Here is a 20,477-nt window from a genome sequence, read left to right on the forward strand (position 1 = left end):
CCATATGCATAAAAGAGGGGGTGGGGCTCTAACCATAAAGTGATGTTTCCATCAGTGATCGTGAACATGGAAAAGGCAGATGGCCTTGACTAAGGGAGCGTAATGCCCCGTGGGTCTGGAACCTTCCCAGTGTCCACACAACCAGGCTGGTCACTGCCCACCATCCAGGGAAAACATGACTCATTTATCAGCTCCAGTGTGCTGCAGGGGCGTTTAGAGAGCCCTAACAAACAGCTCCAGTGTGCTGCAGGGGCGTTTAGAGAGCCGTAACAAACAGCTCCAGTGTGCTGCAGGGGCGTTTAGAGAGCCGTAACAAACAGCTCCAGTGTGCTGCAGGGGCGTTTAGAGAGCCGTAACAAACAGCTTTCACACCTGCCTCCTGACGCCTTAGAATGGATAAAGTCACTTGTAGAAGCCGATGAAGGTTAAGCATAACGGGTACAAATAAACAAAAGAAAGTTAGTTCTTAGTTGCGAAAGGGTGAAACATGCATGTTTCAGTGTCATGGGATGTACTAGACGTGTGTGTTATTCTTGTGTTGTCAGAGAAAAGATAACCCTGACATAACACAGGCAGTGAAAACTGGAGGGCGGGTTATGGTTAGTGGTAACCCCAGTCCATCCCTGACCAGCCTGCTCCTGCTATGAGAGGGGTTGCAGCTGGTGCTAGTGGGCCTGCAGGACTGTGGCCTGGGTCAAGATCTCTGGAATGTGCTGGTCCTTCATCGTCTGGGCCTGAGGACTGGACTAGGCTGGGGTTTGGAGATTTTCTCCACAACCAACTCTGCATGTCAGCTCTGAATGACAACAACAACCACATAATAGCTGCTTCTGAAAACACCAGCCTGAATGCCACATCAACACTCCTAGTTCTCAGAATAGAACTTTACAGAGGCAGTCAAAATGCCATATTTGGTCCTAAAAGAGGCTTGAAATAATAAGAAACAAGGGCTCCACTCACACAGAATGCCCTCAGACTTTAATATTGACACAACTGTTCTCACACAGCACCTGCTGCAGTCCTATGGTGTTGGAACCACTTCCACTAAATCCTGCTCTGGAAATATTGTTAAATGAATTCCTCAAAAACCTGAGATGGAAACAGACAAAAACCTGTTTAATCCCCAGTCCCTCTGCACCCACAATCATGCCCACAGCAGCCAGCGAGCTATTTCCTGTTACACCCTCCTGGCTTAACACTGAACAGACCTCACTGTGGCACGGCTAAGGTCAGCAGATGCACACACACACACACACACACACACACACACACACACACACACACACACACACACACACACACACACACACACACACACACACACACACACACACACACACACACACACACACACACACACACACAAATAGAAGGCTGAGCTCCAAACAGAAGCAAACACAGTGTTAGTGGACAATAAGTCAATTTGAGAAGATTTTTTCGTGTTTTGAGTTTGTCATTCCTCGGCTCCTGCAGATGATGAGAGCTTACTGTAGACTGCCTTCCCCTCCCGTCTCTCAGGAAACAACCTTCCAGCTGAACCATGACGCCGCTCCTTCTCTCTCAGGCCCCCCCTGAGAGGGGGGGGGGGGGGGTGTAGTTACCCATGATGCTCCACAGCAGAGGAGGGAGGGTGAGGGCTGGACTCTCCTCAGAAGGTCCGTCTCGTCTCAGCTGCCAGATCGTCCACCAGCTGAGTAGTCTGCCTGAACTGTAGAGCCTCACAGGTGCACATTGACAACATAAGCAACTATTATTGGATCTATGGATTGACCACGGCTATACTTTACCCAAGACCAGGTGAGCTGTTGTCTGCCAATGAGCTGTCACTATCACTGTTATTTACATGTGCATATCCTATGATTGATTTAATTACTGTGAAGAGACTGTTGATTTAAAATAATAATGTTAGACATTTACCAGACATTAGATTTGACCAAATAAGAAAGTCTAGTTTTCTGGGAGCCAACAGGATAACCCACTGCTTTGTTAGTAGCAGCTGTGAGTGTCTATATACTTTAAGATGTCCCAGACTTGATGTGCACAGTAGCAGGAAGAGTGTAAAGCCTCACAGCTACACTCACATGGTTCCAAGATCACAGGGCTCTGCTTGCCTGTCACACGTATGTTATTAATCACCACATGCTGCTTTATGTTGACTGTAGAGTGTGTTTGCTTTACTTTTTCACCACAATCTTTTTCCTCAAAGTTACTTAGTTTTTGGGGTTACTTATATGGCTGAAGCACAATATACCTGAATATCACTCCTGGATTATGTTTAAATTGCAAATGTCATAATTTGAATCTTAATTTAACTATGGAGGCAGGAAGTGTGCGGGGTTGAAAGAGAGGACCTTTTATTGGGCACATAAACAGCTACAGCTGCTGGTCTGTGCATGTCCACAGTTAATTCCAGGAGTTATTGGGACTTGTCTGGAAACAGGAGGTGTTAAAGTTGTCTGCCCCTGGATCTGTTGACTGTAGTTGTGTAAAAACGCCACATGTCTTCCCCAGCCACTGGCCTGTTGCTTCACTTTGCTTTGGAGAACTTTACTACACAACTTCCCTCTTCTTGGTTGTGATTGTGTTTAAAATCTTTCAGGAAAGAGAGGCTCTGTATTTCCATACAGGAAGAGGGTGTTCATAGAGGGAGTCTGTATCATGACTCCATGCTGCTTCTCAGGAAGGAAACTGCTACATTTAATTTGCTCCAATTAAACCCAAAAACGTTTGTTTATACAAAATGGCTAACAGCACTTTATATCATTTAATGCTGCCATTTCCTACCCAAGAGTCAAAACAATTCTCCAGCTAAGAGCACTAAGAGGCCAGAAGTTCTCATGTTTACGTTTCTTCTTGTGTTTTGGCTTCAGGACCTCAGACTGCAGATCAGGAGATGTGACAACCAGAAGTAAAAATGGAACCAATCAGGAAAGACATGGAGCTCCTTAGCAACAGCATGGCCACCTTTGCTCACATCAAAGGTAACTTGGCTGTGGCTGTCTGTCTGGTTTAGTCGGAGACGAGTAGCTCAAGAAAGGAGGAAAACCTTTGTCAACTCCAGCGTTTTCAGATCTCCTCTGAGAGGTGTGAGGTCTGTGTAACCTCAGTCCGTTCCAGAGACTTGCGTGTTCTGTTGTCTTTGGCTAAACACGCTTCTGTTGTGTAGGTTTGTGAGCCCCTTAAATATCACGTGAAGGTCCCCATTTCCGGCCCTTTGAACTAAAAAGTTTCTTAAAGAGGCAGTTTCCTTTTCTCACTCATTATGTTGGACGTTAAAGCAGGTCATTTGGACCTCCTAACCTTGGGAGTGTGAGTGAGTTATGAACTTCTGAATGAACCCATCACCCATCTATTCCCTCCCAGCCAACCCAGAAACCTTGGCCCTCTACTTCATGATGGGTGTGTGTTCTGGCCTGCTCCTGGCCCTCTGTCTCCTGGTGGTGAGCATCGCCTGCAAGACCTGCCAGCGTGCTCGCACACTGCCCCCCGCCCACCGGAGTCAACTGAAGGAGAGAGGGGAGGACGAGAGCTTGGAGGGGGACAGCAGTGAGGAGGAAGACGTCTCCAGCGTCCTGGTCAGCCCTCTGACTGAGCACAGCCACATAGGCACGGTGAGGAGCGTGAACGTGTTTGCGTCTGCGGAGGAGCTGGAGAAGGCTCGTCGTCTGGAGGAGAGGGAGCGCATCATCAGGGATATCTGGAGGAACGGACAGCCAGACATCCTGGTCACAGGGACAGGGACCGTAGGACGGGTTCACTACCACTAGGACACTTCCCTGGTCCTGACCAATCACGTGAGACTTTCCTGGTCCCGACCAGTCATGTGAGACTTCCCTGGTCCTGACCAATAGCATCAGAGACTGCAGAAGACAAGCTTCATGTGATAAGCTCACTTCTCTGAGCCGTAAAGTGCAGTCAGAGATAATATTATGTATGGCTGTCCTGTTTCTTCATATACCACAAAATTATGCATTTTGTAATTCTGCATAATCATCCATATTTCTATTTAAACATGATGTAAAAGAATGCTGTGTCCTTGTATATGAAGTATTTGAATCCTGAATACTTTACTTGTCATCCTTCTCCCACATTCCCAGCATCAATCTTCCAGACTAATATTAGCAAGTTTCCCACACAAACCCAACATTCTTTGGCTCTTGTCAGCCGTCTTCTCTGACCCTGTCACTTCCTGTGTTCCCGTTCCACAGTCCCATAAGCCCCTCTGTTCCAGCTCCAGCAAGGCTGGCCTCTGCTCAGGGCCCCAGTGAGGCTGGCCTCCTGGTCTCTGCTCAGGGCTCCAGTGAGGCTGGCCTCTGCTCAGGGCTCCAGTGAGGCTGGCCTCTGCTCAGGGCTCCAGTGAGGCTGGCCTCTGCTCAGGGCTCCAGTGAGGCTGGCCTCTGCTCAGGGCTCCAGTGAGGCTGGCCTCTGCTCAGGGCTCCAGTGAGGCTGGCCTCTGCTCAGGGCTCCAGTGAGGCTGGCCTCTGCTCAGGGCTCCAGTGAGGCTGGCCTCTGCTCAGGGCTCCAGTGAGGCTGGCCTCTGCTCAGGGCTTATGAATAGGCTCCTGTCCCACGTCAGATACTAGGGCTGCTCCTACTGTAGATCTTACCAAGGCAGTGGTTTCCTAGCACAGCATTCTGGGTAAACTTTGCCCCATGGGATACGTCTCTTTACTGGTTCAACTATTCCTTCTGATAGTAAATAAAAGGCTTGGTTGTTTTGTGACTGGATGTGTGTAACGCCAGTAGATGTCTGGTTGGAAATGTCACTGCCTCAGGGCCTTATTGTGGGGCAAAAGAAAGAAGGCAAGTGTTCCAGTTACACAACTTCAGGCTGCTAAAGTTGAGTTGAGTGTTCTTGTTGCTAATGGAACCAGACTCCCTGGCCAGAGCCAATCAAAACAACAAGCACCCAGATTATTTTATCCTAGTTGATTCTTCTTAATTACACACAAAGATTTAAACAAAAATAATTCAGATGAATTCTCACGCTAGTCTCCACTTCCTGCAGTGTGCAGATCAGGATGCTGTGGGCAGGGGCGTAGCCAGGACATTATTTCTGGGGGGGCCAGCTCTGGCTAGTCTTTTATTTGGGGTGGCACATGATGGCTCAAAAACTACTATTTTAAAACTCACACACTGCATCACTCAGAGCAGGAGTTTTTTAACGGCTCATCTAGTCTTATGGACACTAATGATGTGTCATTGGTAATCCCATGTTATTGGAATGGGTGCTTAGATAATGTGCGAGTGCGCTGTGTCATGATTACGTGAGGGGGTTCGGGACCTTAACATGAGACGGGGATGTTTTTAGTGCAAGTGACAGAAAGACACTATATGAATTGTCATTCTAGGCGATAATTTATTTGGGTAAACTGTAGCGCGCGCGAGAGAGAGAAGCCAAAATAATTTTACATAAATGTCGTTTTTGTTTGTTAGCTTATGCCTATTTGTTATTCTTGAGAACATATCTGAGAGTGTCTGTCTGTTGTTCATCTTACATCTTTAGTTTTTCCTTGTGTGTAGAAAAACTAAAGATGCAAGACGAACAACATCACTAGCTCCTCCTCTTTATTGTTGATTCTGTTTATGGTCCAGAACTGTATGACGGATGCTGGTTACTTAACCGTTTACAGCAGCTGCATTCTCCGGTTGTGATGTTTTCTAGCAAATCGAACAAAGAACTAATCTAAGCTTAAATACGATGCCCTCTATGCACAACACCGCATGCTTTTATTTCAATATCAAGTGTAAACTAGCGACAGTGTTCTAGCACTCTCCTAACTTTGCCGACACCAAACCTAGAACAGTCCTCAACGAGCCACTGAGCGGAGTGCCGCTCCTGATTGGCTGATTCTTAATTGGTCAGTCGAAACAGTGTGTTAATCTATGACTAATGACACCTGGGAATGAATTTAAAGTGACTAGCTAGCGCTAGCTCGCTAGCCAGAGATAACCTTGCAAATTTGCAAAAATAACAGCAGCAGCTCAACTCAATCTGACACAAATCCTCAATGTCACACATTCTTACACATTCAATTGAGTGTGAAGATAACTTTATGATCTTATAATTTCAATGATCCTTTCAAGTATCACCAATTTACTCACTTGTTAGTTACAGTAGTATCCAGTGGTTAGCTGCTACTGCACTGTATGCAGACACGTTGGTTTGTGTCTTGCGCTGTTGATGGGGGCTGCCGCGACGCAACGGCCCCGGTGGATGTAGGTGGTATTGCATTCTCAAATCTGGCTCATACTACTAGCTTTTTCATTTAATAATTTTTCTAAAAAGATTTTTGCTCAATTTGAAACCCGTCATAAATGGGTAAACTAGCACCCCAATTATTTGCTTCCGTCAAAAAAGTTGCCTGGAAACGTGTTCGCGGATACGAACAGGGGAAGAGTACAAAAGGGAACATGAGCAAATCGCTGATTCATTCTACCTGAGCTGATCGATAACTTTTCCACTGAGCACTTTTCATAGAAATGAATGGGGACACCATCTTGGAAGACAAAAGTAGGTGTTTCTACTAATATATGTCTGTTGTAGCGTGACAAAAGTGACAAATGACAATATAAGACGATCTGATAGAAAGTGTTTAGTACGTTCAGAGTTTTTTTTAATTATTTTTTTATTGTACCTGATGTTGGGGGGCCGGCAGGGTGGCCATTCTCTGGCCAGGAGGGGGCGCCCCCACGTGGCCACGCCTCTGGCTGTGGGCGTGGAGTTACAGCAGAGCAGCTGACCAAGGGGAAGGGCTCCAAATATCTTTTGGAAATTACACTGGATAAACCTGCACCTTTACTATGATCGCTGTGTCAAACTGCACATGTAACTGAATTATTCAAATGACTTTGCAGGGTATTCACTCAACCCACTGATTTAGTTGGAAACGTAAAACTATCACACTGGTGGAAGGCAGACACATATATATATATACAATGATTACTTATAGTAAATTGGATAAGATTTATTGAAAATTAAAGAGAACATGTTTCATCTCAAAGAACAGAAGAAGAAAAGTGTGATCCTGCTGAGCACAGACGTCATGTCAGCAGATGAGCCATCAGTCCTCATGGGGAGGTCAGGAAGCAGCACAACACCAGCGCCCCCTGTTGGTCAGGAAGCAGCACAACACCAGCGCCCCCTGTTGGTCAATCTGTCTCCATCATCCACACTAGACTGACTTGAGACTAACCAGGAGTCATTTATTTAAACAGTAGATTCAACTTCAGGTACACAGTCTGGAATATTACAGATAAACTCATCGACAATATCCTTTTATTTTTAAACAGTTCAACTCCCAAGATGCAAAGACGGCAATAATTTAGTTTTTACATGTCTTAATTATGTCCCGCTGTAATTATATTCGCTTTTAAATCAAAATGAAATATTCTTAAAATAATTTGACAGGAGGCACAAACACAAAAATATTTTTGTTTGCATTTGTTGGTGTAAAAAAAAAAAAGAAAAAGAAATAAAGAAAATACATCAACTATCTGGACAAGAGTACGTCTTACACACACAGTTAAACATCATAGATGATCTTGATAAGAAATACAGTGTTAGTGGTAAAACAATGTTTGGATGTGTGAGAACCCCTAGAACATGTTGAAGCACACAGAGCAGTAACTCTCAGAACCTGGGGTGGTCTGACTGTCCCTGGGGTGGTCTGACTGTCCCTGGGTGGGTCTGACTGTCCCTGGGGTGGGTCTGACTGTCCCTGGGGTGGTTCTGACTGTCCCTGGGTGGGTCTGACTGTGCCTGGGTCGGTCTGACTGTCCCTGGGGTGGTCTGACTGTCCCTGGGTTGGTCTGGGGTCACAGGTCATGCAACACCACAGAAGTGAGCAGAGTAAAACATCCTGTCTAGTGAAACGTGGCCATGGAGCAGGAACAACAACGATGGATTCTAAGGCACAAAAGCGTGAGACTCTTACGGGAGATGGAAGCTGTCCTTAAACTGAATATAGTAATCCCCAACCAGGCCCCTTGAAGAACAACTCGAAAAACATCAAGTCCAGTATGACTAACAAACTGTCTTTACATTTAAAAAAAACACACCCAGGAACTAAGACTGGTAATTAACATAAAAACATCATAAACGTTTTGCTTTTAACTCAATTCAATGAGTCAGTTTGTGTACGACCCATACTGTGAAATCAGCTGCAAAAATGATATGACTTATTTCTGTAAATCCTTACTACCCTTGTCTTGTGGGGGACACACAACATTCTGATGCTGGGCCTCCGGCCGACTCTACCAGACAGCCTCTCCTGCCTCGCCTGCCTCTCCAGACCAAGGCGGAGGAGCTACAGTTTGGGGTCGGAGTCTTGGGGCTTGTCGTCCTTGAGGTGGGCCTCAGGGCAGTCCTCCTCCACAGCCTCGGCCCCGGCCTCGGGGGCCTGGTACAGGTCGTGGGTCCACTTGGGGCTGCTGCCTCCTTTCCTGTAGACGAAGCGCCCCCTGCTGCGGGGGAAGGCCCCCCGGCCACGCCCCCGACCCTCCAGCCACGACTTCTCCCCCTCACGGTCATCATGCTGACAGACACACACACACACACACACACACACACACACAGAGGAGAGAGAGAAAACAAAAAGAGAAAATAACGATGAGAGGGGGGGAAAGACAGCAAATGTTTTGGGGGGAAGTGTGACCATGTTGTAAGCCGCAGCAGGAACTCACAAAGTAGTACTTCCTGCTCTTGGGCGTGTACTCTGGGCCCCACTCCTCCTCAGGGGGTCTGACCGGGGCGCTGGCAGGGGGGGCCTGACCGTTGCTGCTGTTGTTTCCAGGGTAACCGCCCCTGCTCCAGCCCCTGCCCCTCACCCTGGGGAACTGAAACCATAGCCAGTCAGAAGTCTAGCCTGCCTCAACAGGAGAGCAACAATCTACATCACTTTGAAAATAGATAAATAAAAGGTCAAAGAAAAGAGAGAAATTAGAGGTGGTTTGGGAATTAGGTTGTGTTCAGCGTTAAGGATTTTGTTATTTTACCTTCATAGATCTTGTTGTGCATGATCTAAGTATTATACAGTATCATCATCATCATCATCATCATCATGTTCTCTACAGCAGTTAGGGTGAAGGAAGAGAGCAGAGCAGTGAGATGTACAGGCCAGGTAAGAGCCCTGTATCCACACAGGAGAAGAGCAGAGAAGGGACACTTACAAACCCACGTCCTCGACCCCTGTCCATTTCATAGTCCCTGGGGCTCCTGTCCATGGGCCCCCTGTCCCCCGGCCCCCTGGGCCCCGGCCCCCGCTCCAGTGGCCCTGAGGACCCCGGGTAGTCCCGTGGGCTGAAGCGATGCTTGCTGAACCCTTCCATGTGCTCCATCCCCTCCGCCATGAAGGCTTTCCCCCTGAAGGCTGGAGAGGGGGAGGAGGAGGACGAGGAGGAGGGAGAGCGCTCACGTCTCTTCTTGCTCTTCCTGTGAAGGACAGAGAGCAGGTGAGACACACAGAGAACATGGGCAGCACACCACAGACTGGGTGAGAAGGCAGGTGGGACACACAGAGAACATGGGCAGCACACCACAGACTGGGTGAGAAGGCAGGTGGGACACACAGAGAACATGGGCAGCACACCACAGACTGGGTGAGAAGGCAGGTGGGACACACAGAGAACATGGGCAGCACACCACAGACTGGGTGAGAAGGCAGGTGAGACACACAGAGAACATGGGCAGCACACCACAGACTGGGTGAGAAGGCAGGTGTGACACAGGGAACACAGCAGATCCACATACTTGGACTTCTTGTGGTGCTTGGCTGCCTTGTCAGAGGACTTCTCGGGGCTGGGCCCGTGGGACCCCCCGGAGCCTTTGTCTCCCTCCTGCTTGTATTCCTTGGCTGAGAACCTTTTACGGCGCTCAATATCCAGGCGCAGGTCCATTACATCTCCTTTGGGTTTCTTACTTTGATCCTGCAGAGACAGAGCAGGGTCCTGGGGGTTAGTACAGGCCTGCTGCTTCCAGACTGTCAGAATGCTTGATAACTTCTCACATGGAACACACAGCGTAGGAAGAAGGACCCGCAGTGTGGTGGAGAGCAAAAGTATCGTCTAGGTAACGTGTTAAGGTTGGCTGTATCAGTGGTGATGACCTGATTGTCTAGGTAACGTGTTACAGTTGGCTGTATCAGTGGTGGCATGACCTGATCGTCTAGGTAACGTGTTAAGGTTGGCTGTATCAGTGGTGATGACCTGATCGTCTAGGTAACGTGTTAAGGTTGGCTGTATCAGTGGTGATGACCTGATCGTCTAGGTAACGTGTTACGGTTGGCTGTATCAGTGGTGGCATGACCTGATTGTCTAAGTAACGTGTTAAGGTTGGCTGTATCAGTGGTGATGACCTGATCGTTCAGGTAACGTGTTAAGGTTGGCTGTATCAGTGGCGATGACCTGATCGTCAAGGTAACGTGTTAAGGTTGGCTGTATCAGTGGTGATGACCTGATCGTCTAGTTAACGTGTTACGGTTGGCTGTATCAGTGGTGATGACCTGATCGTCTAGGTAACGTGTTAAGGTTGGCTGTATCGGTGGTGATGACCTGATCGTCTAGGTAACGTGTTACGGTTGGCTGTATCAGTGGCGATGACCTGATCGTCTAGGTAACGTGTTACGGTTGGCTGTATCAGTGGCGATGACCTGATCGTCTAGGTAACGTGTTACGGTTGGCTGTGTCAGTGGTGATGACCTGATCGTCTAGGTAACGTGTTACGGTTGGCTGTATCAGTGGTGATGACCTGATCGTCTAGGTAACGTGTTACGGTTGGCTGTATCAGTGGTGATGACCTGATCGTCTAAGTAACGTGTTATGGTTGGCTGATTCCTCTGCACCAGGACTGCGGGGCCCACGTGTTCATGCCAGCACACACACAAGCTACAGTAGAGACCACAGCATGCAGGGGAGGAACAGCTCTCTCACACACACACACACACACACACACACACACACACACACACACACACACACACACACACACACACACACACACACACACACACACACACACACACACACACACACACACACACACACACACACACACACACACACACACACACACACACACCTGAACCCCATCTACTGGTGGGGCTCAGAATGCACCCTTCCTCACATTCAACACTCACTGCATTCTCATCAAACATGACACATCTGTGTACTCGTTTTTGCTGAATTTAGACTTGTGCTTAAGTGTGTTCATTACATCTACACCACATACTGTCTCATATCCGTAGCGTGGTACACAAGCTTGTTTAACCGAGGGTGCAGGTGGACTGGCTTTAGTCCTGAGACACAGCTGCATGCACACACACTCATTCACACTCCACCATCAGAACATCATTCTACAATACTGGAATACATTTTGCTGGAGGAGAAATACTTACAATGGCATTGATAAGAGTCCTTTGAGAGGCTTGGATACAGGATGTTAAGCCCCTCCTCTTAGCCTTTGCTTGGGTACGTATACACCCTCTCAATAACCATATCTCATCTCACAGGCTTGGGGGCTCTCTTGGTACAACAATACACAACTGGACCTTTTGATTTAGACTTATGATTCTCCTTTAAAAGAAAGGCAGACAGCTGAAACCTGCTGCTTCGGATCATCTCAACGTTTCTCGCTTCTCTCCAAACACTTCAAATGTGAAAAAGGCCGGTCACCTTGTAGCAGGTCTCCTCCATCTCCTCAAACAGCTGAGAGTGCCTCTTAAAGGCACTGGGGGAGACGTCGATCCTCCTGGGGAACACACCAACAGTCAGGAGACACACCCTCGGACACAGACGTCTGTCTGGGTCTATAAACAGGCAGTCAGAACATGCCATCTCCAGTAACGGGTTCTGGCTGGGTGTGTGTGAGGGCAGGGTGTGTGAGGGAGGCAGGGTGTGTGAGGGAGGCAGGGTGTGTGAGGGGTGTGAGGGAGTGTGGAGAGAATGGGTGTGAGTGAGGCAGGGTGTGTGAGGGAGGCAGGGTGTGAGGGAGTGTGGAGAGAATGGGTGTGAGTGAGGCAGGGTGTGTGAGGGAGGCAGGGTGTGAGGGAGTGTGGAGAGAATGGGTGTGAGTGAGGCAGGGTGTGTGAGGGAGGCAGGGTGTGAGGGAGTGTGGAGAGAATGGGTGTGAGTGAGGCAGGGTGTGTGAGTGAGGCAGGGTGTGAGGGAGTGTGGAGAGAATGGGTGTGAGTGAGGCAGGGTGTGGGGGAGGCAGGGTGTACCTGTGGATCTCTGGGCTCCTTCTTGGCTTCATAATTTCCGTCTCTGCAGCTTTTCTTTGGTACATGGCAAAGCGCTCGCTCAGCGTCATGCCTGACGAGCGGAAGTGTTGAGCTGCAAACACACACGCAGTCAACTCAGCAGCCAGCTGTCCTACCTACAGGACTGACTCCTGAGTGGACGCTGCTGATGATCCTTTTATTTATGAGGCCTCTAAGTGGGCAACGATTCAAACGGCCCGTGTGTGTCAGCAGCATGACAGAACAGAGAACATGAAGCGCCTCACCTTTGATGTAGTGCACGATGGTGACGATGTGCTGGGCAAACAGCTCTGAGGGGCTGCGGCGCAGCTGCGCCTGCTGAAGGTGCTCGAAGATGGAGCGGAACTCCTGGTCTCTCTTAGAGGGCAGCAGGTCCCTGGGCAGGCGGGCATCCTTCAACACACCTGAAAAACTGGACAGAGAGAGCCAAGATCACCCACACCGGCCAGATGTGTTCAGAACCTGTCGTGGGAGGTTGTTTAGTCTCAGCTGTATTGGTGTCATATTAAGGGATAGACACACAAACCTGGGCATTTCATCGAAGGAGTTGACTTTCAGTTCAAAGTCCTCCCTCTTCCCAGAGGGCCGTGCAGCAGGGGACTCCTGGCGGGCGCTGGGGAACAGAGGCTTGTCCCTCTCCCTGCTGGTCACACCTCGAGGACCCACCGGGGACAGCGTGGGACTCCTCTTCTCCTGCTTCTCCTTCTCCTTCTTCTCCTTCTTCTTGGCCTTCTCCTCCTTCTTGGCCAGCTTGCGGCTGCGGTACAGCTCGTTCTCCATGTGCTCCAGGTCTTCCTCCACCTCCTCCACCTCCCTCCGGCTCTTCTCCTTGTAGTATGGGGCCTCGTCCTCCCACTTCCCGAAGATGTCTCGGGCTGTCAGCGGGGCTTTGGACTTGGTCTGGTCGCTCTCCGCCTCCCTGTCCTTCAGGCCCTGGGACCGGAGGAACTGCTCCTCCTCCACGTCAAAGAAAGGCAGGCTGTTGTCGTCCTTGGGGTCTGGCAGTGCTGCCAGGCTGCTGTAGAGGGCGGCGGGCGGGCCAGGGTCTGCCTCCTGTTCGTCAGACGAGCTGTGCTCGCCCTCCTCCCCCTCCTCCTCCTCCCCCTCCTGCTTCTTGGCCTGACTCTCTGCCAGGAACCTGCACAACCACACAGAGGAGCAGCCTTTAAACACAGGTGGACCACAGCACGATTCATGTTCAGCTCAAACTGTCTCAACCACAATCATGGTTACTGATGGAATACAACATGGGAGAATGCAAAACAGCTCAATCAGAAGAGAATCTGGGCAAGTTCTGAATCCAACGCACTTACAGACGCCCATGAAAGACATGACTTCACATGACTGATCACATGACTTGTATTACAATCGCTATACTTACTTAATAACCACCACCTCTTAAATTAGTCTGATTTCATACACCTTCTTTTTAATGCATTATGGAGGCCGACTTTTTCAAAATTGTATTTGTATTTTTACTGTTTCTTCTTCTGTGTTCCTTGTTGCTGGACACAGACTAAACACATTTAAAAGAACAATTATAAATCACACACTGAGAAGATGCCACTTCAAAAGAAAAAAGAAACGCAATGAGGAATCAGGGAGGGAAACCTACTTTTTGAAAGCAGATGAAATGGCAGTCTTATCTCCAGCAGGCTTGGCATCGTCCTTCGAGAAGAACCCAAACCCTCCGAAGGCAGCAGTGCCCGTCTTAGGGGGGCTCTTAGAGGGAGGGGGGCTGCTGACTGTCCTCCACAGAGCCCCCCCGCTGTTGGCCCCCCCGCTGTTAGCCCCCTTGCTGTTGGAGCCCTCTGCTGGCCCCTGCTTGTCTCCAGCAGCCTGCCGACCCTGGGCTCCTGCGTGTTTGGGGCTGGTGTCGTACTCCCTCACACCCTTCCACTTCCCTCCGGACGGTTTCTCCTGGTGGCTGGCGTCCCCGCCTGGCCCCCCAGCCCCCGGCCCCTCTCCCGGGGCCTTGTCCTTGGCCTCCTTGGAGGCAGGTTTCCCAGCACGGGAGCGGCGCGCAGGGGAGGAGGAGCGGGAGGAGTAGCTGCTGTGGCGGGAGCGCCGGGAGCGTCCAGAGGAGGAGCGGTCAGAGTAGCGAGAGCGACTGCGGCTGGCAGAGCGCTTCCTGGGCGTGCGGGAGCGAGAGCGCCCCCTCCTGGGGCTGTGAGGGTGGTGATCCTGGTCGTGGTGGTGCCAGTTCCCACCCCCCTGCCAGTTGTTGGCTCTGTAGCCGTAGTTGCCGCCACCTCGCTGGTAGCGCCCCCGGGGGTAGTATCCACGCGTGCGTCCACGGTAGTAGTACGGCCGGCGGAAGCCACGGTTATAGCCCCGGAAGCCACGGTTGTTCTGGTAGTCCCTGGTGGGGTAGTTCCTGCCGTGGGAGGGGGAGTGGGACCGGGAGCGAGAGCGAGACCTGGAACTGGGAGAGGATGTGGGTTAGAAGGTGATGCTGTTGCCATGACCTCTTCCTAATGGATGAGGTATCATTTTACAATCCAACATGACTTCAAGATTTTGATTTGACAGAAACAGATTCTTCAGGTCATTTCTAAACTTCCAACAATGTATCACATTCATAAAGAATGTACAGAAGGATGGAATAAGGAAGAGGAGGGGGAGGAGGAGGGGGAGGAGGAGTCAGCGGGGTCCTACCTGTAGCGGTGTTTCCGGGAGCGGGAGCGAGTCCTGGAGCGAGAGCGGGAGTAGGAGCGGGAGCGTGAGCGCGGAGGGGAACCCGGGGCCTTAGACATCTCTGAGATCTCAAGGTTCTCAAGGTTCTGCGAGGAACACGGCTGTGTTGGAGGACACAGGGAGGGCTGTGTTAGCAGGCTATGTTAGTATCTGTCTGCTAGACAGGCATCGCAGGAGAGACATGAAGACAATCAAATGTGATGACCCGTGGTGCACAATATAATGACAATCCTCCACACATTTCTTGGAGCGTATTATTAAACTGTGGATCTCTGCTTCAGAGTGCCAGGCGCTCTGGTGGAAAAAGTCAAAACCTTGGAGCTGAAATCAGAAACACATTCATCTACCCACAGATTAGAAACTGGAGGAGACCACGGCTGTTTCATAGGGGTACACTGAATCAACACATGTATGAGATGGATGTTTGGAAACATGTGTAGGCTAGCATTATCGTGTTGCTAAGTAAGTGGGTAGCTGGTCTTTTGCGTGCATGAGGTGTGTTTTCTGCAGAAATGTGAGAAAGCTGCATATAGATACTTTAACCCACTGTAGGCTGTAAGTTCAAACTTGGTGTCCATTTCATTCTGACATTTTTTAAAGATTCCAGGCTACTGAGAGAATATTATTAGCCTGCGTACAAGTTAGAATTGTGCAAGACACTGACAGTGGACACTAAAGTTGAGTTCTGAGATCAACCACCAGGTTTCTACTTCTTTACTCAAACAGGAACTTGCTGTAAAACATCTAGGCCTATCACAGGATGACAACACTCTGAACTTGTGACATGTTCTTCAGAATACCAATCAAATGTTATTTTATTTTGACTCAATGGAAGCCCACATAACGAGTAGAACGAGTAGGCGTGCTGTCTCTGTTGATTCTGCTGATAAAGTTAATAATTAACCACTCATTGCTTGTAGTGAATCATCCCTGATGCTCTAGTTGTCAGTCCCAAGGCTGTGCAGAAGCACAGTCCGAAGTGCGTGCTCGCTCTGAATGGTAATTACTGCACATTGCCCCCGTGCATTTAGATTTGCATGCCAAGTCGTTTATGTAGCCCAGCTTCCTTACGTCGACGTTAACCGAGCTAGGTAAAGCAGAGCATGAACGTGTCGTCAAACGAAGACGCATGCAACCTCTTATTAGGAAAACCACACACTGGCCTAAATGAACAACGGCACTCCATGATAATACTAGTCGCAGGTTCAGTCGCCTGTTTAGTTTCTCCGTCAAAATAGTGATACAATAGATCACAATGTGATGATCACAATGTGATGATCACAATGTGATGATCACAATGTGATGATCACAATGTGATGATCACAATGTGATGATCACAATGTGATGATCACAATGTGATGATCACAATGTGATGATCACAATGTGATGATCACAATGTGATGATCACAATGTGATGATCACAATGTGATGATCACAATGTGATGATCACAATGTGATGATCACAATGTGATGATCACAATGTGATGATCACAATGTGATGATCACAATGTGATGATCACAATGTGATGATCACAATGTGATGATCAAAAAGGTCTGATTTTACAGGCTGTTCTGCTACATATAGAACAAGCTGAACCAGATTAAGAGTCAAGACCCACTTTGATATCTTGCCTCGTACTGTGTAGGGACTGACTGACATTGGCCAAAACAAGCAGACTAACCTGTCTGAGCGCCATAGTCTGGGCCTGGTTATAACCAGAATGAGAACCACCTATTCCATTCTATTGACTGCATCGTCTGATACACAGCACATGGTATTACAATTGGCACATGATTATGCTAATAGTAATAAGGAATGTGATAATTACATAATAGTTAAGAAAGATATTTTACAAGGAAATTCCATTCCGTAATGTTGTGGAGTCGGAAAGACTGGAAGACTATATAGCTTTACTAGCTAGTTTCGTTTCCAAGCAAGCAATTTAGCTCTGTTAGTGGCTATCTGGCTAGGTTAGCCTGGCAGGGTTGGATGAGCTTAAGCTTAGCTAGCTACTAGCTAAGTATTCTACTGCTTTGAGGTACCCTTGCTAGCTGCTAGTTAGCTTTCAACACACTTCCTGGGTTCACATGTCAGGCATATTTCACGGGCATTTTCACTTACCTTTACCAGGCACTGGTCTCACGTTGACAACTAACTTCCTGACTGACTGGTTACCGCTTTAGTAAACTACAAGTACTACTGTATTAGCAGCTAACTGAGAAGCTAAGCTCCTCTGCAAGATGGTTGCTACGGCGAGAAAACCAACGGTACTCCTCGACGAAGCAAACTGTCTTCAGTATCTGACCGAATGAAATATAACGTTGGATAATGTCTGATATCTAGGCAAACTACCGGTACATATGTAAGATGTAGACATATTTTTTGTTTGTTGATATTGTACCTGTTCACGATATTCACGCTGGCTAGCTAGGCTACTAAAAAGCGCCTGGCTGAGTCTCGGTTTGGTTGTGCAAGTGTCGCCACTAAGGAGCTTCTGACTACGCAGCAAAGGGAGGTTCACATTTCCTTCCTGTATTTGCCTGTGTATCTCCTTCGTCGTCAACTTGGTTAAAGATACATACCAAAAATAACATTAGTATATCATTTTTTTTTTTTACGTTTGCTGGGTTCACAGTAAGCCGACCATTAATTACTAAAGCCTGCTATTGACACAGTTTGTGATAGATGGAGATACGATCCTCATCACTGGAATGCACACTGCGTAGGCCTACTACAACTTTACCAGGTCATCAGGTCATTCCCTGAGTGAAGTTTCATTTTCTAAGCTTTTAAATAAGATCATAACCACCACTTTGTTGGTCGGCAGAACAACATAGAACACACCGTTTATTATTTGGTGTTGGACCACGATATGGCTCAACATCTTATCCTCTCATAATTTTAGTTTTGCTAGAAAGCAGTGTAGTCCTAAGCTTATCCAGGGCTCTCAAGTCTCACGCATTCGCCGTGAGACACGCACTTCAGCCATTTCTCACGCTGACAAATAAGGGATAACTTGTCCCGCTATTTGAAGGACGTGGTGCATGCATACTGAGATTATAGCTGTCTCGAGTTATACAGAGTAAAAAACAACCAGGAAACACCCCCCCCCCCACCAGCGTCGCATGGCACGAGATATCTTCCTCGTTGAGCGTCAAAAAGCTTCCTGTCAGACACGTAGCCAATTGCAATGTAGTGTAGTGTAGCATAGCTACGTAGGCTACTTCTTATTGCTGTAAATTAAGACCGATCCCTTGTTGTGTTCTACTCTAGAAACACGTCTTGGAAGAGTTGAAGCTGCCATATGACTACCACCCGTCTGCCTTTACAGAATGAATAAGGCACAATATAATATGTTCTCCAGATGGCAGCCATTACATCCGGCTGAGAGACGACATCCAATACCTTTTGTCTTCCATATTATTTTAACAAGACAGTCGGTCATCTGTCGCGTCTGTCTCAAATTCACCCCTCTTTGACCTTAATGATACGTTGAGGAACTCAGACTTACATTTGTCCCTGGTCGTCTAAATGGGTTATACTGCCAGGATACTGTCCTGATTTCATTACATGCAGAGCTGTACAATGCCAAATCTTGCCGTTATCTATTTAGCCTGGACTTAAATGTGTGTGTTCCTCTGACAAAAAGCAAAACCAAGCACACCAACAAGCCAATCGCACAGACAAGGCAATGCAAAGAGAGGATCAAACAAACAGAGAGCAGCCATGTTCAACAACTGTGTACACACCGAAAGGTGTCACGTCAGGACAGGAACATGTTGCTGTTCTGGTTGTAAAGCCCCTCCAGCCTTCAAGAGGCTTCCTGAGACAACCTCTCTCTTCAGTCCAAACACAGGACTCCTCAGATAACCTCTCTTCAGTCCAAACACAGGACTCCTCAGATAACCTCTCTTCAGTCCAAACACAGGACTCCTCAGATAACTTCTCTTCAGTCCAAACACAGGTCTCCTCAGACAGCCTCTCTTCAGTCCAAACACAGGTCTTCTCCGCTCAGGGAGCAGGAGGGGGCAGGAGGGAGCAGGAGGGGGTAGGAGGGAGCAGGAGGGGGCAGGAGGGAGCAGGAGGGAGCAGGAGGGAGCTACTCTAAGTAAGCCTGGCAGCAGCTGCGAAGGTGATGTTGATTCTTCCTGGTCACATAGTGTGTCTTGATGTCATCATCAAGCTTCCGAGCGGTAAACGGGACTGCACCCAACTACATCTAGTCTCTCCTCCAGCCTTACACCCCCACCCGCCACCTACGGTCTTCTTCTGACAACCGTCTGGTGGTCCCACCTCTCAAGAGCGCCCGCTCCCAACCCAAGCTCTTCTCCTGTCTGGCCCCCCAATGGTGGAATCAACTCCCCACCTCCATCAGAGACACTGACTGTCGCCCTACCTTCAAAAAAATATATTAGTGTCCTCCAGGAACACAATGAGTCTGATTGAGGGACTTGTTACTGTTGTTAGTTGTATCTGATTTAACTTCTTGTACTCGCTCTGAATTATATTATTGTTGCTTGCTTTTCTACAGGTACACTTTTGCACTTTTTGAGGTTCATGTTGTTTAATTGTAACTTGTTTAACTACATGCTCTTAGGGTTCTTCCGATTGGCACTTATTTGCTTTTCACAATGTATGCTTCATGTTTTGCCTACCCGCAATGTTTTGGGGGTCCTATGCACTTTTGTAAAGCTCTCTCTTGGAAGTCGATTTGGATAAAATCGTCTGCTAAATGAATGAATGTAAATCATGATTTTGTTCTCAGTAAAGGTATCTGCATGAACCAAATATCTACATCTTACCTTCAGCATGTCCCTGAGAACTATTGTATGTACAACAATCTGAGAGGCTATTTCCTCCTGTGTTGAATTTACAAAGACAGTTGCATATATTCCTACTTTCAATCTGCTCAAACTGTCTTTGAGAAACATGTAATAATTATAACATTACAAAGTCAAACTACTACAGCAGATTCATCTAGGATTCAAATTGTTACAGAAATGATGCATTATGTTGAAAATAATGAAAGATTGTACCTCAAGACTTGTAGCTGAAAGTGTGAGAGAGCAGGAAGCGCTCTGAACTGTGATATCACATGCTTCCTGGTTTATAAAATGCTTCCTGGTTTTATAGCTGTTTTGTGGTGGGTGAAAAAACACAAGGTCTTGCTGGAGTAGGCTGTACAGAGCAGTCACAAAGAGGATGATCATAAGTACATAATAAGATTAGTACCAAAGAAAGCTTCAAAAGGGAATGATTAATTATGTGTGTTTACTGTTAATGTTTTGTTCATGAGATTATGATGGAGATCAAGTGGCCCCTGGCCCAGGTTGGGAAGCAGGGTATTAGAAGGTGTGAACTGTGTGCATGTTTTCATAGGCAAAACACATCCTCATGCAAATACAGTGACCTGCCAGGAACGAGGATAAAATCTAAACTGCTGTAGGCAAAAGAGGGAAGGATGACGAGTCATTCATCACTAACTGAAACTTCAACAGAACTGTGGACAGTTAGAGGTTGTG

At 48.0% G+C, this 20,477-nt stretch overlaps 2 protein-coding genes across 6 annotated transcripts; one reads left to right on the forward strand and one right to left on the reverse strand.

The window, feature by feature from the left end:
* The first annotated feature begins 1,609 nt into the window (after positions 1-1,609).
* Positions 1,610-4,354, forward strand: eva1bb (eva-1 homolog Bb (C. elegans)). 2 transcript variants are annotated; one of them, XM_047019316.1, is made up of 3 exons: positions 1,610-1,797; positions 2,871-2,981; positions 3,364-4,350. In XM_047019316.1, the coding sequence occupies exons 2-3, from the start codon at positions 2,915-2,917 to the stop codon at positions 3,765-3,767; spliced, it is 471 nt and encodes a 156-aa protein (XP_046875272.1). In that variant the 5' UTR covers positions 1,610-1,797; positions 2,871-2,914; the 3' UTR covers positions 3,768-4,350. The 2 variants fall into 2 exon arrangements, with proteins under 2 accessions (XP_046875272.1, XP_046875273.1); XM_047019317.1 differs by lacking the exon at positions 1,610-1,797 and having other exon boundaries at positions 2,912-2,981; positions 3,364-4,354.
* Positions 4,355-7,185: 2,831 nt separating this feature from the next.
* thrap3b (thyroid hormone receptor associated protein 3b) lies at positions 7,186-20,052 on the reverse strand. Of its 4 annotated transcripts, none has more exons than XM_047019069.1 (11): positions 19,992-20,052; positions 14,916-15,055; positions 13,873-14,682; positions 12,784-13,395; positions 12,503-12,669; positions 12,219-12,330; positions 11,671-11,746; positions 9,752-9,927; positions 9,172-9,433; positions 8,686-8,838; positions 7,186-8,537 (listed from the first exon to the last, which is right to left on the reverse strand). In XM_047019069.1, the coding sequence occupies exons 2-11, from the start codon at positions 15,011-15,013 to the stop codon at positions 8,310-8,312; spliced, it is 2,694 nt and encodes an 897-aa protein (XP_046875025.1). In that variant the 5' UTR covers positions 15,014-15,055; positions 19,992-20,052; the 3' UTR covers positions 7,186-8,309. The 4 variants fall into 4 exon arrangements, with proteins under 4 accessions (XP_046875025.1, XP_046875024.1, XP_046875023.1 ...); XM_047019068.1 differs by lacking the exon at positions 19,992-20,052 and adding an exon at positions 17,357-17,458; XM_047019067.1 differs by lacking the exon at positions 19,992-20,052 and adding an exon at positions 17,077-17,458.
* Between the last annotated feature and the right edge of the window lie 425 nt (positions 20,053-20,477).

This window comes from Hypomesus transpacificus, chromosome 4 (assembly GCF_021917145.1).
Source record: "Hypomesus transpacificus isolate Combined female chromosome 4, fHypTra1, whole genome shotgun sequence".
NCBI classification, from domain to species: Eukaryota; Metazoa; Chordata; class Actinopteri; order Osmeriformes; family Osmeridae; genus Hypomesus; species Hypomesus transpacificus.

Coding starts and splice junctions, on each gene's coding strand:
- eva1bb (XM_047019316.1), top strand. CDS start 2,915: ATGGAACCAATCAGGAAAGACATGGAGCTCCTTAGCAACAGCATGGCC. Junction 2,982..3,363: donor CACCTTTGCTCACATCAAAG/GTAACTTGGCTG, acceptor ATTCCCTCCCAG/CCAACCCAGAAACCTTGGCC.
- thrap3b (XM_047019069.1), bottom strand. CDS start 15,013: ATGTCTAAGGCCCCGGGTTCCCCTCCGCGCTCACGCTCCCGCTCCTAC. Junction 12,331..12,502: donor CATCGTGCACTACATCAAAG/GTGAGGCGCTTC, acceptor GTGTGTTTGCAG/CTCAACACTTCCGCTCGTCA. Junction 8,538..8,685: donor AGAGCAGGAAGTACTACTTT/GTGAGTTCCTGC, acceptor TGTGTCTGTCAG/CATGATGACCGTGAGGGGGA.